The following is a 25937-nucleotide window of genomic DNA, read 5'->3' on the forward strand; positions in this document are numbered from 1 at the left end:
TCCAGTATTTCTTCTGGTCCTTTCACTCAGCCCCCAGGAGAGGCGTAGAGGTTAGTGCCAGCTGTGTCGTATCACCAGTCCTCTTAAACATCCTCAGCAAAGCCTGGGACTGAGGTCACGCCCTCCCCAGTCCAAGGCAGAGACCAGCTCCTGCCCTCAGTAGTGCTTTATTGGCAGAAGCAGTGCTTTATTGTCACCCAGCCTGCAGGCTCCCGAGGAGAACTCTGGGGTGGCTGGAGGCAGGGACCATGGACAGAGGACAGGGGTGGGCTGGGAAATATAAGTGTCTGGAAACCCTCCAGGTGACTTCTTACGTGGGCCTCAAGACCTCCATGCTTGGCTCCCAAGGCAGGTGGGCTCATTGCTCCCAGCCAAAGAACAAACTCGGAGCTGTCGCCAGCGAAAGCATCAGCAGGATATGGTTGCTGGGGGTGGGGGTGCGGCAGGGAGGAGGGTAAAATTGTAGTCTTCCCTGGTTCCGTCTCCAGGGTTGGAGGCTTGGGGTGGAGGCCTGTGGAAGCAGCAGAAGCGGACATGTGAGGAATTGCTGGGCATCCAGAAATGAGCTGTTTTAGGGTGTTGATGACTAAGCCAAGGCTAGCTGGACACTTCCTACCCATGCTCCTACCCCTCTCCCCCAAAGTTCCAGGCCCTGCGTGGGATTAACTTTCAGCCCAGGAGCCGGAAGCTAGCATACTGGGAATCCCTGTATGGAAAGAGTACCTTGTCCCCTGTTATCCCTGCTTATAGGCCTAAGAGAAGGTGACCAGATGACCCGCTTTTGGCGGAACAGTCCCGATTTTTAACAATTTGTCCCGTGGCGTTTTAAAAAAGTCCAAAAGTGGACTTTAAAAGATTCTTTCTAAAAATCGGGACTTTTTAAAAACGCCACGGGATGCAAGACAAATTGCTAAAAATCGGGACTGTCCCGCCAAAACCTGGACATCTGGTCACCTTAGCCTAAGAGGACTCCGCCATCCCATCTGGGGGAGGAAGTGAGGACCTGGCCCAGCCCAGGGCTCTTGGGGGCGGGCCTCCCCTTACCTGCAGAAGCCTCATTTGCCTCTCCAGGCTGACAGGTTCAATCTGGGGATTCTGCTGCAGGGCTCAAAGTCCTGGGGGTAGGTGTTGGCCCTGAAGATGTCCCTCGGAACCATGGTGATACCGGTATTGTCACACACAATTCGAGACAAGGAGATCCGACGCAGGGCCCTGCGCTGCCTCTTGGTGAAAACACCTCGTTTCTCCCACCAGAACCTGCCGAGACAGTGGAGAAACATGGATGAAAGTATAATGAGCACCTGCGGTGTGCCAGGTACATTATGTCATTCCATCCTCACAAAGTTCCTGCAAAATGGGTATTATTCCTATTTTATAAATGAAGAAACCGGTTCAGTGGTCAAGTAAATTGCCCAATATTAATTTAAGTGGCCAGGGCTCGATTTGAACCTAGGCGAAGGTCCTATCCAAATAAGAAGCCCAGTCTTAAACCACAAGCTTATAGGAGGGAAACCAGGGTTAGCCTTTCCTGCCCATGTTTTCCGGGATCCGTTAGCCTGGAATAGCGAGGAGGCTGAGAAGTCTCCTGGGTTAAAGGTGCCTTCAGCTCAGGTAGCACCAGCCTTCCTGGGTCAGTGGTCTCTCCCTCTGACCAGGCTCTCCCGGAGCCTCTTGGTCTCAGATCTTGTGAATTTGAAAGAAATGAAGCTGAAAAGAGCCCTCTCCTCCATTGTTGGGTCTTTAAATGTTAGTGCTTCTCTTCCCCTCGCGGGGGCTGGTTTCTTTAGGGTCGGGACACTTACCTGTCTCCAGTGCGGGCCCTTCTGAACTGGTTCTCAAAAAGACAAGCCAGAAGAGGCCCCACACGGGCCCCTGGCAGAAGCGGCTCTGCAATGGCCCCAATCCAGATGTCAATGTTGTCAGGAGTCCCGTATAGATTCAGGAACTTTCTTGCTAAATCCCGGTTCTTCAGCACACGGCTAAGCTGTGCCAGATTCCTGGGCTGGGAGAGCCCACAGAAGCGCCGCCAAGCATTGTACCCTGAGGAGAAGGGGGCAGAAGCAGTTTCGGTCTTACCCCTGCTGTCCTCCCATTAGCTTCTGCTTCTCTCCACGTTTCTCCTGAGAGCTCTGTGGTCTGGCAATATCAGGCAGAACAAGAGCGCTGCAGGCAGGGAGAGGCCCTGAGACAAAGACCAAACCCCAGCGGGCAGCCATGCTCTGTGTGCATCAGACTGAGGAGTGCGTGACACTTGAGACAGTACCCAGGACACAAAAGGGTTTGAGAATGAATGAATGAAATAAGGGAGTGAACAAAACAAGAAATGAAAAGGGATCAAGTTTACTCAGAAAAGGACCTCATGCTGTGTGGTTCCATTATATGAAAGGTCCAGACTAGGCAAATAGATAGAGACAGAAAGTAGATTAGTGATTGTCAAGGGCTGGGGTGGAAGTGGTGATTGACTGCTATTACTTTTGTGAATGAAAGATATTAGATATGATGATCGATGCATGACTCTATACTAAAGTCATTGAATTGTATACTTTCGAAGGGTGAATTTTAGATGTTAACTATATCTCAGTAAAGCGATTATTTGAATTTTTCACCTACTCAGACACTTCCAAAGGCTAGCCATGCTGATTTCTCAGCTATCAGGATCTCACACCAGGATCAGGCCACGTGATGTGTGGGAACATCAACCTATGAGATGGCTTTGCCATAATCTGAAGGGACACTAGCCCAACTTCAACCATTGACCTACCGCTCACAGAACCATCCCCCAGCCGAACAAAGGAAAGCCATGTCATGCTTTACCATTACTAAGCTCTGGTGCGTGTATATCTCTCAGGATCCTCACAACACCTTTGTCATTACCATTTTATTAGTGGATACTTGTTGAGCTTAAGCAACCATGATGTTTACTAGGAAGTGGACTTCATATCTTCCCATTCCAAATTTGGTGTTGGATTTGGGAAGGAATTAGAATAGACTGTAAGAGACAGTATCAGGAAAATATTTCTGGGACGGCTTGCCGGGAACAGGTATTTGGGGAACAAAATATCTCTTTGAGGCAACTTGAGTGGTTAACAACCTCCGTTCTCCAGCAGGGGGCACCCAAGTATAATGGAGGAAAGAAACTGATTCTTCAGCGCTCGCTGTGTGCCAGCCAGGTGCTGCGTTAGGTGCAGTAGGAATCCCTCCCACTCTGTTATAACACAAAGATTAGTTGAGGCAGACGGAGCTTCAGGCTGTAGGTAGACAGGAAAGCAGGTGGGGAGAGGGAGAGGAGCAAGGTGGTGGTCAAAGCCTTCCCCTGACATGGCGGATTGAACAGGGGGGAAGAAAGGAGAAACTGAATTTGATTCACATTTTACTCCTTAGTTATGTGGCATTGGGCAAAGTACTGGATGTCTTTGAGCTTATTTCCTTTTCTATAAAATGACCGTGGTCCCTGGAAAGACTAAATGAGTTATATCCATGAAAGTGCCTAATTTGATAAAGCTTTCTGTGTCCTCACCAAGCAGCCAAGGTAGCCTTCGTTTTACTCCACCCACTCCCTGCCTCTCAGGCTCGGCCTCTCTCCGCTTAGAGCCAGTTTCTCTGTCCCTGGAACTTGGGCCTTTCTCCTCGGAACTTGCCAGGGTGTTGGGGAATGGAGCGGTTCATCCCTGCCCTTTATATCTGTTTCTCTCTACTTGGAAACTCCAGACTACCTTTGCTCATCTCCCGAGCCCAAGGCCTGGTCCTGTTGTGAACCCAAAGATGCAGACCCTGCAACAGACGGAGACGTGGCAGGACAGCACAAAGGCGGTCTGAGAAATGTTCTTCCGCATCACCCTCGGCCTCGCCTGCCTCGGAGCCACAGCTCAGACGGTAGACAGTCCCAGTCAGAGAGGAGGCACCCAGGACCTGCTCTGAAGCCTGTCCCCTCCACACCACCAGCAGCGGGCTGGTGAAGGGGTGGGCAGCCCCTCACCTGGGAGGCCGTGGTCCCGGCTGCGTTGCATGTTGAGAGCCGCCAGGTCCAGCCCGATTCTTCTCACTTGCTCGAACAGCCGGTCCCGGAGCTCATCCACCAACATGGAATCCTGCCGGTTCAGCTTGGCGGGGGTAGCCATGAGGCCTCGGAGGATGGGGTCGATGCCACCTGGTGGTGGGGAATGAGAGAAGCACAGATTGGAACAACCTCTGGGAAGCCCCTGAGTCACCACAGGAGGCCCGAGTAGCTCAGCGCTGGGTAAGCCAGTCACTCTTATTCTGGGACGATTATTTCAGAAAGCAGAGGCCTGGGCAGACATGAGGAGAGCTGGTGCTGTCAGGGAAAGGGGTCACCCCTACTTCTTAAAGGAGTAGAAGGCAAGCTTCTTTCAGGCCCACAAGCCACCAGTCTGATGTTAATCTCCTCCCCTTTTAGAAATCCCCAATCCCAAAGGGGATGGGAGACCCGGGACTGAGGGTCCTGGTGGCCCCCGCCTTGTTTTCACTGTCCTGGGGAGATGATTAGCAGTGGCCTGAGCAGCAGCTGGCCTCCTGGCAGTAGGCCTGGCCCAACTAGATTGGGGGTGTGCTCCCCAACCCCACTCCCATCTGCCCCTGGAAAACCTGGTCACCTTCATGCACGACTCGCCAGCTGGCAAAGAAGGAAGAGCTGAGCAGAACCCGTGAGTTGGGCGCTGAGGCCCGGTACTGGCTGTCCAAGCGGAACACGAAGGGCTGGAGCATGGTGTGCCCGAAGCGGAAGGCCAGGGTGAAGACGTTGGCCACGCGAGGGTCCACGTTGGGGCAGTACCCCGAGTAGCGCCCCAGGGTTCTCCTGGCCCGGGCCTCGCCCAGAACCTTGGGCAGAAAGTCCCGGTAGGTGATGATCTAGAAGAGAAGACGCAGGAAGAAATGACCTTAGCGGCTGCCTAGCCCATTCCTTTACCTTTGGACAGACCTTTGGCTTTTCCAAGGGCTCCTCAGACATACATTCTTGAATGTCTATAGTGTCAGATGTCGCAACATTAATTTCCCATTGGCTGATGAGACACTGAAGCCCAGGGGGGCTGAATGGCACGGCGAGGCTCACGCCATGAGTTGGTGGCGGAATCGAGGGTACAGGTCAGATCTCAGGCATACACTCTCAGACCTGACTTCCCTGAGGCACATCCCCGAGGGTGTGTTAAGGAAGGCGGGAGCCCCTTTTCCAGATGCTTCTCATACCAGATTTCCTCTAGGGGATGCTGGGACCCCTGGGCTGCCTACCTGGACCATGGCCCCCACGATCTTCCGGGCCTCCTCGTAGAGCTGGTCTCCAGTCCACCGGGGATTCAGGCGTCGCAGCTCGGTAGCCAGCCGGTTGTGCTCTCGCATGAAGAGGGTATGCACGGCTGTCAGCGAGGGGTTTTCGCTTGACCGAGCGTCACCTTGAAAACCCCAAGTTCAGAGTCACCATAGCTCTTCCCAGAGAAATGTCTTTCTGCTAGGGCAGAGTTCTGGGGACTAGTCAAAGGTGGTGGGACTTTCTGACCTGGGTCAGGCTCCTGGCCCTCACTCAGCCTCCATCTCCTCAGCTGTGAGGCCACTCACTGACCACCACCCTCTTCCCTAATACGACGGGCCAGGAGCGGGAAGACAGCGGGATCTCGCATCCTTAAGCGATTGGAACAGGTGCGGGTGTGGGGAGAAAAGCTCAGGGCAGCTGCCAGCCTCGGGCAGGAGAGTCATTGCCGAATGATTCTACTCCACAAGATGGTCAGATCCACAGCTGGTGCGGAGACCTGGATCACTCTAGGAACCTTGATTTGGGGACTAGGAGCCCCCATCCCAAGGAACAGCATGTTCTCTGTTGAGGGCAGGTTCTTCCACAGCTTTGGAATGGCCATCATGCAAGAGGGAGGGTTGGGCAGAGCCTCTTTCTGTAGCTAGACCTTTTCTCCTAGAGGCCAGGAGGCAAAGTAAATCCCTGAAAGTGGCCTGGTTTTTTTAACTATTAAGTCTTTTTGAACAAGGTCTTACTTAATCCACTTTTCAGTAAGCCTCTCATGAAAGTGCAAAAAAAAAAAAAAAAAAAAAAGCACACCCCCCCCCAAAAAATACCCCAAAAAACAAAAAACCAATCTTGCCCTGGCCAGTAGCTCAGCTAGTTAGAGCCTTACACTAAGGTTGTGAGTTTGATCCCCAGTCGGGGCACATACAACAAGTAATCAATTCAACAACAAATTTTGAGATGTTTCTCTCAAAATCAATCCACATTTTTTTTTTAAATGCAGTCTTTAAAAAGGGGGCTGGAGCCAACTCCCTGAGAAGAAGGCGGTGGCACAGCATGGACAGAGCACAGACCTGGATGCTCAACTGACCGCAGTGCCCTCTGTGGACTCTGCCATCTGAACTCTGTGCTCTGGGCACATGAGTCATCTTCCCTGCGCCCCACTTTCTTGTCTGTCAAATGAGGGTGATCACAGTGGCCTCCTGTCATGGCTGCTATAAGACGGGAGAGGGCACATTTAAGTGTCTTAAATCACCAGGAAGGATGCCCATATCAACCAGCACATGGGGGCAAAGAGCCCGAGGAGGGTCCCAATTATGCATCTGGAAGAAGGTACCAAGTACCAGTGTCTAGCAACAGTTGGGGATGAGGGGTGGGGAGTAAAAACCCAGAGAGGATTAAAAATAAATAAATAAATAAATAAATAAATAAATAAATAAATAAAGTAGGTGGAACTAAAGCTTCTTTCAAGTACAGAGCCATAGTGAACGAAGGGTAGACAGCTCCTTCTCTGCAGTTCCAGAAACACGAAGAGCAATAGGTGGATGTTGGATCAAAATGGGAGGGCCTCTCTGAAAGTCAGCACTGCTGGAGATAGGTGTTTGCCAAGGGTCTCCCAGCAACCTACGGGTCCTACGACAGCTGCACGCTGATCTGTTCTATGGCGTGCCTCATGCTGAAGTCTGAGGACCTGTATCCCCACCGCCTCCCCCCAGGGCCTCCCAACCCAGAGCCCCAGGCTGGCGGCTTCCCAGGAAGACCCCGCCCGCCCGCCTGCCCGAGCCTGACCTGCCAGGAAGCAGGGGATGCGTGCGGAGCGGTTGGTGAGGAGGCAGGGGTCTTCATGCAGGTTGTCGAAGGGCAGCAGGTCCCGGCCGTTGTCTCGGAAGCGCTGGTTGACGGCCAGGAGCCCGTGGAAGTTGGTCCGGTTGCGAAGGCGCAGTGCGAGCTCAACGTCGCTGCCGTACACCATGCTGGCGTCCACGAAGGAGGTGAGGGAGTTGATCTGGTTCCGGACGATGTTCTTCTTATTGGGGCATATGACTGCCGAGCGGAAGAAGGGGATGCAGTCTTTCTGGTTCTTGATTCGGGGGTCATTGGCCGGAATCTGAGGGGCAAGAGGGAGATGGTGACACTGGGGGCCCCTTGAGAGCAAGCTCATCCTTCTTGGTCCTCCCACACTGGCTTCAAAACCCTGCTTAAACGTCTCCTCCTTCAGGAAGCCCTCCTTGACTCATCCAGACTCTCACTGCTCACCAGGTCGGTTTGAATGTCCTCAGTACTTTGTATCACAGATTCATGAAAGATCAGAAATGGATGAAACCTTAGGTCCTCATTTTCCCAGTGGGGAAACTGAGGCTTGGAGACAGGAAGTGACAGCTCGTTAGCAGGAGAGGAAATATTGAAACCTAGTTCTCTTGACAGGCCTGGGCTCCTTTCATTCCGCTCCATTCAACATGTTTCCTAAGCACCTTTCGAATGCCGGGTGCTCGGGAGATAGGAAAATCAGCAAAGCCCAGTACAGGTTGCAGGAAGCTCACGATTCAGTTGAAAACAGACACATACATAGGGAATGTAACTCTAAATCGATGTGCCATTTGCTATGCTTGATCTAAAAGCCAAAAGTGACAGGTGACATAGGAAGATTCAGGAAGGCCTCCCAGAGGAGGTGCCCCTGAGCCAGTGCTTGAAGAATAGGCAAAGTTACAGCAGGGAGGAGCCAGCCAGGGGCCCTCACAGGTCATACCCCATGGAAATCCCCTTACCTGTCAGGGCAAGTGCAGGGGTGAGGGTGTGTGTGGAGGTGTGTGTCCCCCATACACACACACACACACACACACACACACACAGCAGAGGCTCTGCTCCCTGGAGTGCATCCTCTCCTCTCTGGTGTTCCATACCACCCTTGCCTCCCAGCCTGAAGGGCAGCTCCCTGCTCACTACCCACCCCAGGAAGGAGAGAAGTTGAGAGGTAAGAGACCCAAAAACAGCAGCCAAGGCTTCCACCACCAGGATCAGACCTACGGGTCAAAGCCAGTCTCTCGATTGCTTCCCCTTCCCTGGAGCCTGCAACGAACCTCCTGGCAGATTGTCCCACCCCCACCCCTCAAACCGCAAAGAACGGGAGTGCATAGCGGGCTGCGCTTCCTGTCTCTGTCTGATACTCCAGCGTCATGGACAGCGCCTTCGGGATGGTACTTAAGCCTTCCAGATGCCCGCCCCAGCTCTGGCCCAGCATGGCGGCCAGGAGCCGGGAGATGGGCTGGGGGTACCTTGATGGGGAAGCAGGGAGGCAGCTGGGCACAGGTCCTCTCGCAGTCAACGCCTCCAGCGAAGCCCACTCTGGCTGGGGTCTCGGGGGAGAAGTCCAAGTCATGGTCGATGAACTGGCCCCACTGCATGAACATGAGGGCCCGGCTCCGGTCCTGGGTCATCCTCTCTTGGGGGAAGCGCACGATCTGGTTGGAGACGGCCCGGACCTGGAGGGAAGAGAGGTCCATGTGGGGGGTGGGCTCTGGACCCTGAAACCCAGGACTCGGGGGGCAGCAGGTTGCCTCTGCCAGAGTTAACACAGTCTCTCCTCGCCTTTCCTACTTGGTCCCACCCCCTGGCTGTCATTCCCGGAGGGATGGGCTCTGGCCTGGCTCCTGGGGGCTCCAGGAGGAAAGAGGAGGGCAGAGGCCAGGCTGGCCGGCTCAGACTCCACCAGCACTTCCAGAGAGGTTATTACGTCAAACCGGTAGATCAATTTATAAACTGATAGAAACTGGATGATAGAGATGATTGATAGGTGCAGGGATTGGCTGTTAGGTAATGGATAATGTAGAGAGAATGGATTCTCTATTGAGAAGAAAAATTAATAAATAGATGTTGATAGGTTGTTATATTGACATATGAATAGAAATTGATAAATGTGAAATAGCACATTTATCAGTAGATGAAGATGTATAGCTCTTTATACAGGGGTGGGCAAAAGTAGGTTGATAGTTGTAATACAAATTAGTAATACAATAATTAATAGACAATACAAGAATTAATTCTGTTTAAATTCATACTCACCTGTAAACCTACTTTTGCTCACCCCTCTATTTAGCAAGATACTTTGGCCTTAATTCTTTCAGGAAAAAAATATAATAATGGCTGGCATTAAATTCTATCATATATGGGTGTTTGTTTAATATTCATGCCAGCACCATGAGGCAGGTTGTGCTGCCATTTTACAGATGAGGAAACAGAGACTCGGCGCTATTACCTGCCCAAAGTCACCCAGCCGGCCAGAGGGAGAGCCTGGGTTCCCGTCTGCTGGCTGACTCTGGGCTGTGCTTTCACCCCCTCCCCCTACGCCCCTCACCCCAAGTTTAGCCGAGATCAAGCATCCTCCAGGTCCTCAGTCCCTACTCACAAGCGGGAGGAGGAAGCCATTGCGCCTCTTGCCAGGGGTCCAGCCGTAGGGGAGCGACAGCCCATCCTCGTACTCCGCCGGCAGCCAGCGGGCCAGGGCGGTGTTGGAGGCCCCCAGCCAGGGCCTCCTCCTGCGGCAGGGGGCGCCCTCGGGTCAGCAGGGTCCCCGGGGGGAGGCCATTCAGCATCCAGGGAGGGGAGGGGAGGGCAGGGAGGCCCCTCTCCCCCCTTCCCGGGACAGGGGCAGCCCCTCGCTCCCACCTGTTATTACATCTCCCCGTGATGGTCCGGTACTTGTTACTGCACTTCTCTTCCTGCCTCTGGGCGGTGCAGCCACTGGCCTTGGACAGCAGCCACAGCTGGGGTTCCGTCAGCATCTCTGGGGGGGGGGGGGGGGGGGCGAGGGGGGGGAAACAGGCAGGAGGGCCCTGGATCCAGGCTCCTGGCACCTTCCTGAGGTGGACTATTCTGTACCTCCCTCCCATCCCCTTACCCTCGCCCCTACCAACACCTCAGAGCTGCGCACCCGCCCCCCCTCCTGCCTGCCTTCCTTCCACTCCCAGGCCAGGGCAGCCCGGGGGCTCCGTGGGGAGCACGGTACCAGTGACATTGAAGGGGCTGGGCTCCTGGCGTTGTAACTTCTCCTTCAGCAGCCCCAAGGCCACGTGCATGTAGTCAGCAGCCTGGGTGACTGTCCTGGTTCCCCCTACCGGCTGTTTGAAGTAGAACAGGAGGTCCGTGGGGCGGGCAGAGCCACTCTGAAGGCGCTGCTTGATGCTGCCCAGAAGAGAGAAGGGGGAGGGGGAGCTGACTTAAGGGAGCAGAGCCACCCGGCAGAGCCCCATCCCATGCCGGGGGGCAGTCGGGACAGTGTGAACAGACGGATGGAAGGGAGGGTCTCTACCAACATGGCACTGCCCCCGTGGTGCCCAGGGGCAGGGTGATGGGTGCGATGACCTTGGTTGGAGCCCACCCTCCCTCTTCGGCCCTCCCCAGGCCCACACAGACCCCAGACTCAGACCCACCTCCTCTGAGTCTGGTTGTAGGCGGCGTCCACCAGGAACTTGGCCTCTGCGATGCAGCTCTGGAGGACCGAGGTCTCCACGGCCCCGGGGGAAGCTGCTCAGAGAGGGAAGGAGACTCAGGGTGCCCCCCAGGCCCAAGCGATTCCCCCTCCATAGCCCCTCTCCGCGGCTGTCCAAGGGGCCGTTACCTGGGGCGGTGGCCTCACAAGGCTGGGCCAGGACGAGGGTGAGGACGAGCCCTGCCAGGGCCAGGAGCAGCTTCCTCTCCGCTGTGAGACCCTGAGCCACAGCGGGGCAGTGAGCAGCACGACCAACACCCGAGCCGTGCATTCTGGCGGCCCTCCTGCTCCTCTTCCCAAGTGGCCAGGAAGGGACTTTTATATCCGGCCCCAGGGTGGGGCAGGGGAGCTCTGGGCCCCAGAAGCCAACCTCTTGAGGTGGAGCTCTGGAACTTCCCTCTTAGGGGGGATGCGGGGAGGCAGGGGGGTTGGGTTGGGGGACATTGTGAGACTGAAATCCCCACCCCACCCTGCCACTCAACCAGCCTAGGGGCCTCCTTCCCTCCTGTCCACTCCGCGTCCCACCCTCTCTGCTGCCGAGTTCACTGATCCTGCACGTGTCTCTCAGGGGATATTTGCTGGGTGTCCCTCAGCAGAGGACTGGGCTTGGTCCTGCCACTCACTAGCTGTATGGTCACTACCCACACTCCGTGTCCACATCCCTAACATGGGGCCTGGGCCAGATGACTGGAAGCGCTCCTCTCCTGCCCAACAGGGCAGAGACTGGGTCTGCCTCGCTGTGGTATCTCCCCATACCCTCACCACCCACCCAGCACAAGGCCTGGCCTTCAGTAGGTGCTCAATAACGTTTGTTGAGTAAATTCATGTTGAAAGATGAATGATTCAGCCCCTGCCCCTTACTCCCTCCCCTACCAGCTCCCTCCAAGATGCCAGTGGAGAGATGACTGAGTCGGGGCCCGAAAATTAAGGGTCTGTTTCATGAGGTCATCTGGGGACACCGTGAGATGTCCCAGTAAAGCACCCAGCAGAGCAATGGCAGCCGCCTCCATCCGCCATCACCGCTGAGGACCTGTCGGGCTTCCCGCTCCTCCTTGAATGTAAGTGCTTAGCAGTAGGAGGTGGGCGCTGAGAAGCAGGTGTAAATTCTGACTTCCTGTCGGGCCTCCTTGGAGGAGGCTTGCTGCAGGGGCTCAGGGCCACCTGGCTCGGTCACTACCTGTGGGACCTAGGCTAAGCCTTCATTTCCATATCTTAAGGGTAGAACACCCCAGTGGGTCTTTCCCCTCAAGCGACAGGCCCTCTCATACCCTCTTATCTTGCCTCCTGCAGTTCCCACCATTGCAGGAGCCAGGCTCACCCTCTGCTTTGACCCCAGCCTGGTCTCCCTGGGGAACCAGTGCTCATCTGTCCACACTGGGCTCCAGAATCACCCCCACCCCCTGAGCTCTGCAGCCCGCCTGTCCTCCCCGCGTCTGCAGGTGGACTTGCCCATCCCGGTCCCTGCTCCAGACTCCCCGCAGAGCTATCCGGAGTCATAATTTGTGTTTAAAACATGGAAGCAGAATGCAAACTGCTAAGAATGGTATTTTTAAGTGCAGATCTTACTTTATACATGGCGATTTTACTGAATTTGAATATCTTTGCCATTAAAACTTATCCTTTTTAAATTTTTTTTTTCTTTTAAAACAAAAAAAGAAAATCAATCGAGAAAACAGAAGCTGGCCTGGCAGAGGTGGGGGCGGGAGGGTGCTATGTGTGGAGGATTCAGGGGGCCGGGCTAGGGGCAGGGCCCTGTGGCGGGGGGGGGGAAGCAGAAAGCAGGCTGAAGGCGGCAGATGCTAGCATCCCCTTTGATCCCTTTGCCTGCATTTCTGCCTCTAGTCCCGTCTGAGTGTCCTTGACTCTCACCCTCCATCCCCCATGCCCTACCTAAACCCAGCCCCAGGCCTGGGCAGCCCCCTCCGCCCACCCCAATGCCCTGCCTGACAGTTGCTCTTGAAACAGCCCCATTCAGCAATCCCTTTCACAAGCTCCAGTTGAAGGCCTGGGCCCAGATCTTATCTCCTTATCTTCAGCAGGGGCCCCTCTCCTGTTAATGGGGGGCCGGGATGGAAAGTCTCCTCTCCGTGGAGGCGCCAAAAGTGCTCGTAATACCCCCTGCATGGCTTGGGGTGAACCACCCCACTCCCTGGGCCTCGGCCGTCCACCTCTGTGACACAGGGACAGGGAGCCTCAGGAGGGAGAGAGAGTTAAAAAGTGGGAGCTTCCTCCTCAAATGTGCTTCCCCTTTTGGACCTGGGGGAGCCAGGTACTCCCAGGAGGCTGGCAGCCAGGGTGGGACCTAGGCTGCCTACCTGCCAGCACCCACAAAGGAGAACTCAGCGTGAGCGCTGCTTGCCCTCCTAGAGGACTCTAGCTCAGAGTAGTGAGTGTGCAGGGGTTTGCCACAGCGGGGGCTGCTGCAGGTTATTGGGACAAGCCGGAGACAGGGCCCTGGGCTCTAGATCCTGCCTGCCATATTGGCTCATCTGCTCGAGGTGCTGATGAGAGACAAGCAGATAGAAAGGGGCTGCCGAGGGGCCCTATACAACCAGTCTATGGAGGGTGGGTTTTCCGGGCATGGCTGGGGCAGGACTGGCAGGCAGAAATGCAGGCAAAGGGATCAAAGGGGACGCTAGCATCTGCCGCCTTCAGCCTGCTTTCTGCTGCCCGCCCTGCCACAGGGCCCTGCCCCTAGCCCGGCCCCCTGAATCCTCCACACACAGCACCCTCCCGCCTCCACCCCTGCCAGGCCAGTTTCCGTTTTCTTGATTTTTTTCTGTTTTTTGGTTTAAAAAAAAAAAAAAAAACATTTTTAAAAGGATACGTTTTAATGGCAAAGATATTCAACTTCAGCAAAATCACCATGTATAAAGTAAGATTTGCACTTAAAAATATGATTCTTAGCAGTTTGCATTCTGTTTCAGTGTTTTAAATTTTAAACACAAATTATAACTCCACAGGGTCACGTGGCGTGACAGAATTGAAAGACATCCAGTCCTGTCTCTTCATCTTCACCATCGCTGAGTGATCGCCGTTCACACCGGCTGTTTAAACGCACGAACACGCATCGCTGCAGAGGACGGGAGGCGTGACGCGTAGCCTCCGCCGCCAGCTCAGAGGATTCCAAACCTGATTCCACTCTCAGAGCTGATGCGTGTGTCCGAGGGAGCCCCATGGGACTGAGAAGTGGCGTCCACGTAGAATTCGGCGCTGCTTGAAGGATAAGGAGCACAGATGCCTTCATTTGAAGCTTACAGGCTTGGCCTGGTTGGGCCTCGGGCTGGGGAGTCCATGCAGTAGAGCTCTTTTTCCGTTTGCAAATCAGATTCCAAGACCGAGCCACATAGGAAGAAAAAATTTGTAATGGGACACATCAAAAAGACCCCTCGGGTGACAGGAGGAGACAAGGCTGCTTGGAAACTGTGAATAAGGGGGCAAGAGGAAAGATGGGGGCATCCTCAGGGATCAGGGTCCTGACCAGCTGGCTCTCCCTCTCTCCCTGGTGGCCATAGGACTATGTGGCCTGAGGGACTGGGAACCACGGGTCCCATGAGCTTACTGTTCCCTCTGCCAACACACCTTGGCCTCCGTGCAGCGTCTCCTAAAGAAGGGGGCCCCCAGCTCTCAGTCTCCCTCCTGCCACCTCCCCTCTCCAGAGCCCCGTCTCCTCTCTCTATTCCTCTGCCCTCTAAACCCTCTGGCTTTCAGCTCCAGCAATGGGCCTATCCTACCTGCCCTGGATCTCAGCCATGAAGACCCTTCCCCTTTTGTGGCTGGCGACTCCTGCTGACCCTCCAGGCCCCCTCCATAGGAAGCCTTTCCTGTCCAAAACAAGTATCTAGGTCTCCCTGGTCCTTACTCTTACAGCTTCTTTCACAGAACTTAACATCACTGATTATTTACACGTGTATGTCTGTGGGTGGCTCTGGTGAAGCCACGGCTCCCTGCAGGTCTGTGAATGCCACACACAATAGCTGTGTGCCTGTCACATTGCTCACTGTGGCCTCGGCACCTAACACGATGCCTGGCAGGGCCTCAGTGCATATCTGTGGGATGGATGCGTCTGCGGTGACCTTGCCTGTCACAGCTCTTGGGTCAGGCATTGGGTTTGTGCTTGTACATCTATTAGGATCTGGTGCCTTTGGTCATGGGCAGTGTTTGCTCTGGGCCAGGCCAGCCCCGGGTCAGTGGACACCTTTGCAGAGACTGGTCCTGCCAGGCTGAGGCTCTGACCCAAGACCACGCAGGAGCCTTCCCTCCCTGGCATCTTTCAGCTGTAATACCCAAGAACCTTCTTCCCGCCTTCCCCTGCCAACCTCAAAACCTCAGCGTTCTGCAACCACTTTCACAAAAACTGCCCTCCGGCCACAGGCCTGATTGGACCTCGTTATCTCTCAGCTCCAACGGCCCCCCTGGAGACAGCTGCAGTGGAGCAGGGCTCAGGGCCTGGTGGGCCTGCTCCTGTTCCCAGGGGTTCCTGGGAATGGTGTCCTTGCACCTAATCTCATGACAAGAACACTGAGGTCACTGGGTGGAGGCTGGGACAGGCCAGATGTGTGTGCACATGTGTGCATGTTTGTATGTACACGTTCCAGTGCTGGGGACTCTCCTGAGAGAGGCGGGTTGTTCTGTTTTGTTTGTTTGTTTGTTTGTTTATTGATTTCAGAGAAGAAGGGAGAGGCAGAGAGAGGTAGACATATCAATGACGAGGAAGAATCCTTGATTGGCTGTCTCTTGCATATCCCCTACTGGGGATCGAGCCCGTAACCCAGGTTTGTGCTCTGACCAGGAGTCAAAGCTGGGACCCTTCAGTCCACAGGCCGACACTCTATCCACTGAGCCAAACCAGCTAGGGCTGGTTGTTCTGTTTTTAGCAAGACCAGAAAAAACTTACTATGGGGCCTTGGTGAGCTGTCCTGGGAGCCAGTACCACCCTGGGTACCTTGAGCAAGGGGGACCAAGGCAGAGAGGAAACTAGGGGCAACAGTGATGTGGGAGAGGAAGCCAGAGGGATGCCAAGACTAAACAGGGCAAAATCAATGTAGGGAGGGAGAGAGTGAAAAGGGAAGGTGCTATATTATCAATGTAGGAGGAAGAAGGAGATAAAGAGCCCACAAACTGTTATAGAGCCCTTCCTAGAAAACTATATCAGGTCCCAAATGCATATTCACAAATATGAATGAATGAACAAATGAATGGACCTCCCATTCCTGTTTGTAGAGTCTGAAAATGGGGGTAGGTAGGGGAATAGCAGTAAGAAGTCAGAGTCTTGCATCCATGCCCTGAATTTATGTGCTTTCTCTTCTCTGTCTCACCCTTGGGGAAGTTGCGTGGACCCTTGGAGTTCAGCCTCCACCCTCACTGCACTTACTTCCCATTTCTGCCCTACTCCCAAAACACTACTCAACTGATGAAAGGATAAATGCCAGGCCTAATAGTAACGATAACATTAATCCTTACATAGGTTCGATGACTGACTTCATATTGAATCTTATAACAAATCTGTGAGATTGTAGGAACAGATACTGTTTTATGCCATCTCATTAAGAAAGAAACCGTAAGTGCAAGAGAGGCCAGGTGGCTCAGCCAAGGTTACACGTTTGGTAGGTAATGGAACATGGGCCGGTAATTTAGGGCTAAGTCTCCAGGCTCTGCACTTGCTCTATCACTCTGGACAACGACCAAAAGGGGAATTGGAAAAAGAGGTCAAAATACAGAAAACAGAACTGCTGTTATGGAGAAATGCTGTCATCACAGAAGGAAACTGCCCATCAAGAAGGTGGAAAGGAGGGAGTGACTTTCCAGAATGTTTAAATGGGAATAGACTTTATTGTCATGGGAGTGTTCAAATCATACATCACAATCCAAAACAAAGAAATTTTCCTTTGCCTAAAAATCTGAGTAAGTTGCTTAGCTTCAGAACTCACTCATTTCTACAGTGACCCTCTCCACATATCCACCAGTTATTAAGAGAAGAGATACTAGCTCTCTGTCCACTCTACAAATGGAAAACAGAGCCAAATAGAAGTGACCTACCCACTCTCACTCCTTTTTACAAACCAGGCACTGTCTCCCTAACCTCTTCACCGCCGCCTGCATCTCCTGGTTCCTCAGGGTGTAGATCATGGGGTTGAGCATGGGGGTCATGACGGTGTGGCTGATGGACACAGCCTTGTCCATGGAGAAGGCAGTGAAGGGCCGGGCATAGAGGTAGATGCTTGGAATGAAGACCATAGACATTACGACGATGTGGGTGGTGCAGGTGGACGCTGCCTTCCTCCGGGCCTGCTCCGAATGGGACCTCAGCATCACCAGGATGACCGTGTACGAGGCCAGGAGGAGGAGGAACCAGATGATATCCAGCAGCCCACTGTTGCAGATCATGAGGAGCTCTAGGAGGGATGTGTCCGTGCAGGCAAGTCTCAGCACTTGTGGGACATCACAGTAGAAGTTATCCAGGACATTGGGGCCACAGAAAGGCAGTGGGAGCATCAGAGCCAGTTGGGTAATGGAGTGGACAAAACCCCCTACCCAAGCAGCCACCACCAGCCCCACACAGAGCTGAGTGTTCATGATGGTGACATAGTGGAGGGGCCGGGAGATGGCAACGAGGCGATCATAGGCCATCACGGAGAGGAAGAAGAGCATGGCGCCGCCCAGAAAGTGGAAGAAGAAGACCTGGGCCATGCAGCCCAGGTAGGAGATGGTCTTCTTCTCAGAGAGGAAGTCCACCAGCATCTTTGGGGCAGTGACTGAGGAGAAACAGAGGTCTATGAGAGCCAGGTTTCGAAGCAGAAAGTACATGGGGGTGTGAAGCTGGGAGTCTGCAGTCACTGTGATCATGATGAGGAGGTTTCCCAGAACAGTGGTGGTGTAGACCAGCAGAAACACCAGAAACAGGAAAAGCTGCAGCTCCCGGGTCTGTGAGAGCCCCAGGAAGACAAATTCTGATATCCAGGTGAGGTTCCCTGACTCCATGGCCTGTCTTCCATACACCCGAGGAAAGTGAACCAGCACGTAGATACATGAAGTCACGTTCAGTGCTCAGGGGCTAAATCGGTTTGTCCAGGTCCATATGTTGGTCATCCTCATGTGCAGACCGTATAACCGGGTGCTGATTAAGTGACCTTCTCTCTGGAGAGTTTGCAGTCACTGCTGGAATGAATATTTGAGATCTTAAAGCCATCCAGAGACACATGCAGCCTGCCTTTCAAAGATTCAGTGTAATGAGCGGTGGAAAGAGCTTTGAGTCCAACAGACCTGCAGCCAAACTTCAGACTATGTCCTCAAGAGTTGACCTTCAGTAAATTACTTAATCTCTCTGGATCTCAGTTTCCACATCTGCAAGGTGAGAATAAAAATGTTTTCTTTGTAGACTAGTCTAGGGAGTGAAATAAAGTAACACATAAGGTTCCTTGAACAGTGCCTGGAATAATAAATGACAATCACACTCCTCTGTATAGTCCTCCTACCCTCTCTTCTTCCTGTCTCTAATACATTCTTCTACCCATCATTTTTCATGCAACACTGAACACATTATAATGTTGATGAACTTTTCACGTGTCTGTGTTTTTCCTCCATAATTCATTGTAAGTTCCCAGAGACATAAATGTGGATCTTATAGTTTATTTGTGCCCAATCTTGCTGATAGATAATACTCAAATAGCTTGTGATATTGGCTGCTGCCTGGTCCAATAGCTATAGGGTGAGCCCCCTGCACCTTTCTAATGTAGGTGGCCCCTTACTGAGTGAAGACAGGACATGCATGTTGTATATACTGAGATAAGAGAGATGGGTGAGAGAAATTCTCTGGATTAAGAAATAGATGATGGTGAAATTGTATGCAGGGGACTCAGAGAGCTCCTTTGAAAGGAATAAGAATTTTAAAATATGTTACTGAATACAAGGGTAGAAAACAAAGGGTGATGTTGAAATAAGAGACATAGAATAGACAAAGGGAGATGAAGAGGAGTGAGATAAAGGAATAGAGCAAGTGAAGGACGAGGAAGTGGAGAGGTAATGAAGTGGTGGGGAGAGAACAGGACCAAAGTGGGGAAGGGGATGGAAGATGAGAGACAGAGGGTAACAAAGGAGAGGCTAAGTGGCCTCCCAATCCCACCACCGTGTCTCAGCCTCCCATCCTCTCCCAAATGCCTGCTGCAATCTATTAGAAGTCTTGTTAGTCTCATCTTTCTGCTTCCATTTGCTGGCACTCCAGCCCATTTTCTAGATAGCTGTCAAGTGATCTTTCTACACTCACAGTCTGATCTTGTTTCTCCCTCAGTGCAATCTTTTGATCATGTGGTGCCCACCACTTAAAACTCAGACTCTTAGAAGTCCCCTACCGAGCTTTTGTAAATCAATTCAAGGTAGAAAGACATACTTACGTTTTCTGACTTAATGTATTAGTAGGCAATTTATGTGATCTCGTTCTAAGTGACTACGTGGAGAATTTCACGGTGTTATTTCCTTACCCTTTGCTCTCAGCATCCTTCCTCTAACCCACAGGGCCAATGCCTCCCTCGATCCTTAAAAGCCTGGGTTTTCACATGCAACCTGAGGCCTCCGTGTTCAACATCACATTCCCCCGCATTTCTGCCTGAGGCTCTCTTCACATTTGAGACTTACTCCCGTCAAGTCCATGTCACGTGTTTATTCTCCCCACGCTCCAGCAAGTGTTCCCAGATCCTTCTTATGGCTGATCTATTTACAGCTGGGGAAACCCTGGTCTCTCAGAAGGAGAGAGAGGCATCAGGTCTTACATCTTCTGGAAGATCCTTTTCCTGCAGCCTCAGTTTCCTACCCACTGCCCATACATCATGCACACAATGGGTGTGGCCCTAGGGGATGAGGCGGTATCTTCAGGGAGAAATGATTGGACTGGGCTCAGGAAGCAGGACTGGGCTGATTACCACTGGGGCCGGAGGAGCAATGGGAGTTGTTAAAAAGTTTCTCAAAAACACATACTCTCTGAGAGTTCCTCCTTGGGGGCCAAAGGCACCAAGGATAATGAATGTTTAGAGATTTGTGGGATGTAGGATGCTCAGGCCACGATCCAAAAGGTCAAGCGTCTCTTCAAAAGGAACAGGCTCCCTGTGAGTTTGTTTGCTTGTGTGTGTGTGTGTGTGTGTGTGTATTGATTTTAGAGAGGAAGTGGGAAGGAGGGATAGAAACATCCATGATAAGAGAGAAACATGGATCGGTTGCCTTCTGCACACCCCTTACTGGGAACTGAACCTGTGATCTCCTGGTTCATAGGTTGATGCTCAACCACTGAGCCACACCAGCCGGGCTCTCTGCGAGTTTTAGAACCTGTTTCTTAGGCCAGTGATTCTTACCCTTGAATCACCTGTGAAGCTTGTTGAAAAACAAATTAGTGTGCCCCAGCCCCAGACTGTTTCACTCAGCTGGTCAACGCGAGGCCAAGAATTCCCATTTGTAACAAGCCCTCAGACGCTGCAGACGCTCCTGTTCCTGGGACCACACGTTGAGAACCACTGGCTTGCTCCTCAGCACAGCGGACTGGTCGCTCTCATCATCAAGATTAACCGGTTTGAAACTTTCCTTTCTTCTCCTTCTCCTCCTTTCCTTCTCTTTTTCTTCTGCTTTCAAACTTAATATAAAATATTTACTCAGGTGGGAAAATGTTTGTATACAACAATGGAAACTTATTACCCTGTAAGCCTTGTCCTTTATTTTGCCCACCAGACCGCCAATGTTGATTCACCATCCGTATCCTAGTCTACTCACATCATCTATAAAATGCTAGCATTTGTGCCCTGGCCAGTTAGCTCAGTTAGTTAGAGCGCCCTACCTATATGCCAAGGTTGTGGGTTCAATCCCCGGTTAGGGCACATATAAGAAGTAACCAATGAATGCATAAAGAAGCGGAACAACAAATAGATGTTTTCTCTCTCTCCACCACCCCTAAAATCAGTCGATAAATATATTTTTATTTTTTAATCTTTATTGTTGAGAGTATTACAGTTGCCTCCCCCTCTTCCCCCCCTCCATTGTCCCCTCCACTCGGTTCCCATCCCACCTCTGGCCTTCACCACCCTACTGTCTGTGTCCACAGGTAAAATCTTTGGTTAATCTCTTCCTGCCCCCTTTCCCCTTCCCTCAGAGATTCGTCAGTCTGTTCGGTGCTTCCATGCCTCTGATTCTGCTTTATTCACCAGTTCATTTTGTTCATTAGATTTCTTGTTCTTTTATTTTGAGTTTTAGATTTAGTTGTTGATAGATGTGTGCTTGTTGCCATTGTGAGAGAGCTATGTGCAGGAGGTGAGGCCTAGCTATGAAGCAAGGTAGGCCGGTGCTGGAGCCGGGTCTGGGACGTTTGACTGATGGTTTGGGGCACAGTGATCAGCTGCAGCTTGTTTGAAAGACTTTAACCAAGTCTGAGGCCTGAGCCAGGGCAGGCCATTCCTATGGAAAAGCCATTGCAAACAGCTTGGGTGGGGCTGCAAATCGGAAGGAGTGGGATCTCAGGGACTCCCCTGGGTTGAGCAAGCAATGTGGGCCATGCTGACATAGCTGTCAGTCAGCCCTGCGACAGAGGAGGCCCAGCTCAGGAACAATGATCCTTGCGAGCATTCCCCCCTCCCCTCCATGCCCTCCCACCCCGCTCAGGGAGAAAGCCAACCCCGAGCTCCTGCCGCCACCACCACCCCCTCCCCTAACACCAGAGACCAGAAGAAGCGAGACCTTGTAAGTTTGTGCGCGGGCCCTTAAGAGGAACACCTGGGATTCAGCAGCCTCTGTGTCACTCAGCCAAAATCCCCTCTGGTTTTTAAGGCCCAAAGTTACGGGGACTTCTCTCCCCAGCTCTGGGACCCTGGGCTGGGGTGTGGTGTGGGGCTGGGACCCCTTGCTCCTCAGGGGCGGCCTCCACAGAGACATGACCCTCAGGATTAAAAACTGCACATGTGGGTGTCAACCAGCCTAGTCCGTGGGCCTCTGCCCCTCCTACCCATCTCCCCTCCTACCCATCTTGATGTGCTTTCTTCTCTAGTTGTAAGACTAAATTTAGTCAGCTTTCAGGTGATTCTGGATGATGTGCTCTATTTTAGTTGTAATTTTGATGTGGTTGTAGGAGGCAACCAGTACAGGCCATTTTGGTTCTCCATTAAATATATTTTTTTAAAAATATTTTTGAGTCAGGCCAATCATGTCTCTACTTCCAGGAGCTTATACCTATGACAGACACCACTGATGGCCATTCCCAAACCCTTTCTTCCTGACTGAAAAAGCCAGACATTCGCCCTTCCATTTCCCTTTGCAGACTGGGATGACCATATGACCCAGTTCTGGCATCACATCATAGGAAAATTCTGCTGAAGTGGTTCAGGGAAAATTTCTGTCCCCTGGTAAAAATGAAAAACCACATGGACGCCTCTTCTAGTCCTTCTCGCTCGATTACTTGAATATAAAGATCTGATGCCTGGAAGTTTGGCAGTCATAGTGCCATCATGAGGAGAAAAGCAAGGAATTTCAGAACAGCCAACCCAGAGCCCTAAAATGTTTGAGCTGTTGAATTAACCAACTTTGGAATTTCCTATCTTCTAGTCTTTCTTTTACAGTGAGATAATTTCCTCATTATTTTTGCCACTGTTTTGTTGTTGTTGTTCTGCTATTTGCAGTCAAAAGCATTTTTATCCTCCTATATAATAAAACCCTAATATGCAAATCAACTGAACAGTCACTGTGATGTGCACTGACCACCAGGGGGCAGACACTCAACACAGGAGCTGCCCCCTGGTGGTCAGCCAGAAGCCAGGCTCACAGCTGGCCAGCGCAGAGGCAGTGGCGGGAACCTCTCCCACCTCCACAGCAGTTGACACCCCAGACTGCAAGAAGGTGCAAGCTGGGCTGAGGAATGCCCCCTTCACACCCCCTCCCCCCGCCGGCCCCTCCAGTGTATGAATGTCATGCACTGGGCCTCTGGGCCTCTAGTAATATATATTTAAAGTGGGATAACCATTTTCTAAAGAGTTCAGACCCCCAGCGCAGCAGTGTGTCATGAGAGGAGCATCTCATCGTAAGGAGGATGTTGTCATATGAGGGTGATGTCACAGAGGATGGTGGAGTAGGGAAACTTGTCACAACAGGGACAATTGAAGGAATACAGACGCTGCATCCGGAGAAGAGCAAATTGGAGGATGAGAAACGTATCATCAGTCGTTTAAAAAAAAAAATTAACATAAAAGCAAGAAAAGCTGTTCTGAGGGACCACACAGATCAAATATGACACTAAGTCCATTCTCTCTCCCCTCATCTCCTTAGGTCCACTGTGAGTAGGGAGAAATGTGAGAAACGAGGACAGGAAAGTGGAGGTGGAAGAGGGTGGAGTCAGAGTTGCCATGATGGCTTAGAGAGAGCCCCAAAGGACTTTTATTTCTTGGGATGGGATGGTTTCCAGAAGGGAGGAAGGAACAAAAAAGCTTCTACATTATCTTCTTAACTTTGAATCAACAGAACACCTGACCAGAGATTTTTACAAAGTGAAGGATACTTCAAAGGAGATGGAGGGAATAAATGCTAACAGAGAGAGACAGAAAACGTAGATTCTGAAATTGGCAGGGGGAAGAACAAGATGCAGGAAAAACTGGAACGCCTCTCTGTGGAAGGTACTGCTCAAGGCGCTGGGAGGACTTAAAGGTGAAGGAAGCAGAGCATCTGCCCTCTTGGGGTTCCCGTCCCAGGGCAGGAAATCAAAGAGAACGCCCACCAGGTGTGAGCCTCAGACTGAGCGCCCCACCCCAGACCCGAACGTGGATAGACATGCCCTGCCTTCTCTGACCTTGGTCCCCCAAACTCCATACTTCTCCTCCCAACCAACTCATCCAACTGATGTAAAGACCGTGTTGGAAAAGTAGAACAGTTCGCAGGTTATACAAGGGGTATTTGGTAGGAAAAGAAATCCTAAGGGCAAATGTCCTTATGGGAAATATTTATATAATGTTAAAAGTAAGACCACTTCCCAAATACCACAATGGATAATGAGGCAGGGAGAGAAAAAGAATGATTGGTCCAGAGGTAAGATGAAACTGTTGACTAGTTATCACAGATGTTGATCCATGGATGAGGAGACCCTGAATTTTGTTGTTTTTTAAAAATTTATATATATTTTATTGATTTTTTTTTTTTTTTACAGAGAGGAAGGGAGAGGGATAGAGTTAGAAACATTGATCAGCTGCCTCCTGCACACCTCCTACTGGGGATGTGCCTGCAACCAAGGAACATGCCCTTGACCGGAATCGAACCTGGGACCCTTCAGTCAACAGGCCAACGCTCTATCCACTGAGCCAAACCGGCTAGGGCAATCATGAATTTTAAATCCCATCCATGCCTCATACCTCTAATCTTGGAGTCAGAGGAACCCCCTTGCGGTTCATTATTGAGCAAGTCATTTCTCTCTGAGTTTCCTCGTTGGTGAAACCGTTTGATATAAAAATAGGGTATTCCTTATGAACTTTATGAGAATGAGATAAAAGTATAACAGTGCCCAACACAGTATCTGACACAGGAGTGTGTCCGTAGAAATATTCATTTAATCTTAATTGTCACACTCTCATAAAGACTTTCCCTCCACTTTCCACCTGGGGTAACAAACGTTCAGAGGGAAGTTTGCCATTTCAAGTCGACCTTTTTAAAGTTCACTCCCTGTTGCACATCACTAGGTGTCTGCCTAGCCTCTTCATGGCCGCCTGCATCTCCTGGTTCCTCAGGGTGTAGATCATGGGGTTGAGCATGGGGGTCATGACGGTGTAGCTGATGGACACAGCCTTGTCCATGGGGAAGGGCGTGAAGGGCCGGGAGTAGATGTAGATGCAGGGAATGAAGATCATGGACACCACAATGATGTGGGTGGTGCAGGTGGATGCTGCCTTCCTTCGGGCCTGTCCCGAGTGGGACCTCAGCATCACCAGGATGACCGTGTACGAGGCCAGGAGGAGGAGGAACCAGACCAGGACCAGCAGCCCGCTGTTGGAGATCATGAGGAACTCTAGGAGGGATGTGTCCATGCAGGCGAGTCTCAGCACTTGTGGGACGTCACAGTAGAAGTTATCCAGGACATTGGGGCCACAGAAAGGCAACGGAAGCATCAGAGCCAGCTGGACAATGGAGTGGACAAAGCCCCCTACCCAAGCAGCCACCACCAACCCCACACACAGCCGAGTGTTCATGATGGTGGCATAGCGGAGGGGCCGGGAGATGGCAATGTAGCGGTCATAGGCCATCACGGAGAGGAAGAAGACGGTCCCACCTCCCAGGAGATGAAAGAAGAAGATCTGGGCCATGCAGCCCTGGTAGGAGATGGTCTTGGTCTCACGGAAGAAGTCCACCAGCATCCTCGGAGAAGTGACCGTGGAATAGCAGAGGTCTATGACAGCCAGATTCCGAAGCAGAAAATACATGGGCATGTGAAGCCGGAAGTCAAAAGTCACCGTGATCATGATAAGGAGGTTTCCCACGACAGTGATGACATAGACAAGGAGGAACACCAGGAACAGGAGTTTCTGGAGCTCCTGGGTCTGGGAGAGCCCTAAGAGGACAAACTCGGACACCCATGTGAGGTTCCGTGGTTCCATGGGGCCTTCCCCACATGCCCAGAGAGGAACCTGCAAAGCAAAAATGACGAAAATTCACTCGATTTCCTGTGGCGTGTCAGGATGGAGTTGATCAAAGTCATTATTCTGTATTATCCCAAGAGGAAGCGTAGGAGAGCCTGGCGTGGAGTTGAATCTATTTCTCGAAGCTCTCCCAGGCTCATCTCCCTAACCACACCCTACATTGTGTTGCTGGCATGGCCCCCTTTGAACCATGCTGTCCTTGTCCGTGGGTTTCATCTCTGACTCCTACCCGCTGACCCCAATATGTACCTTGTGAACCACAGGCTCCACAGATACAGTTGAATCAATTAATGACCAGGGGTCGGCAACCTGCGGCTCCGGAGCCGCATGCGGCTCTTTTGAACCTTTGCTGCGGCCCCCAGCAGGTCCGACACTAGCAGGGCAGATAGCAGGGTGGGGCGGGGAGCTGTATCACTTATGTCGCAATGGTTTTGCGGCTCCAAGGTGTTTTTTTTTCCTTCAAAAATGGGTCCAAGTGGCTCTTTATGTCTTAAAGGTTGCTGACTCCTGAATTAATCCATGAATCAACATGCCAGCAAGTACCACTGACCACAAATATCACCAA

The 25937-nt window shown here is 52.0% G+C and overlaps 3 protein-coding genes across 3 annotated transcripts; all 3 read right to left on the reverse strand.

The window, feature by feature from the left end:
* Positions 1 to 25: 25 nt before the first annotated feature.
* On the reverse strand, positions 26 to 11007 carry EPX (eosinophil peroxidase). The gene is made up of 13 exons (XM_084861766.1): positions 10863 to 11007; positions 10675 to 10768; positions 10251 to 10426; positions 9911 to 10028; positions 9651 to 9780; positions 8521 to 8727; positions 7037 to 7355; positions 5245 to 5405; positions 4611 to 4866; positions 3977 to 4147; positions 1803 to 2040; positions 1045 to 1257; positions 26 to 511 (listed from the first exon to the last, which is right to left on the reverse strand). Exons 1-12 carry the CDS (start codon positions 11002 to 11004, stop codon positions 1056 to 1058), a joined length of 2214 nt encoding a protein of 737 aa, XP_084717892.1. The 5' UTR covers positions 11005 to 11007; the 3' UTR covers positions 26 to 511; positions 1045 to 1055.
* A 5771-nt stretch (positions 11008 to 16778) lies between these two features.
* On the reverse strand, positions 16779 to 17714 carry OR4D2 (olfactory receptor family 4 subfamily D member 2; the record flags this gene model as incomplete). The annotated part of the gene is made up of 1 exon (XM_084862194.1): positions 16779 to 17714. The coding sequence occupies one exon, from the start codon at positions 17712 to 17714 to the stop codon at positions 16779 to 16781; it is 936 nt and encodes a 311-aa protein (XP_084718320.1).
* A 6680-nt stretch (positions 17715 to 24394) lies between these two features.
* Positions 24395 to 25330, reverse strand: LOC311610676 (olfactory receptor 4D1; the record flags this gene model as incomplete). The annotated part of the gene is made up of 1 exon (XM_084862195.1): positions 24395 to 25330. The coding sequence occupies one exon, from the start codon at positions 25328 to 25330 to the stop codon at positions 24395 to 24397; it is 936 nt and encodes a 311-aa protein (XP_084718321.1).
* Positions 25331 to 25937: the final 607 nt, after the last annotated feature.

This window comes from Pipistrellus hanaki (assembly GCF_964339955.1).
Source record: "Pipistrellus hanaki genome assembly, chromosome: 16".
NCBI classification, from domain to species: domain Eukaryota; kingdom Metazoa; phylum Chordata; class Mammalia; order Chiroptera; family Vespertilionidae; genus Pipistrellus; species Pipistrellus hanaki.

Coding starts and splice junctions, on each gene's coding strand:
- EPX (XM_084861766.1), bottom strand. CDS start 11,004: ATGCACGGCTCGGGTGTTGGTCGTGCTGCTCACTGCCCCGCTGTGGCT. Junction 7,356..8,520: donor CTCCCTGCTTCCCCATCAAG/GTACCCCCAGCC, acceptor CTTGCCCCTCAG/ATTCCGGCCAATGACCCCCG. Junction 2,041..3,976: donor CCGGGACCACGGCCTCCCAG/GTGAGGGGCTGC, acceptor CCTTCTCCTCAG/GGTACAATGCTTGGCGGCGC.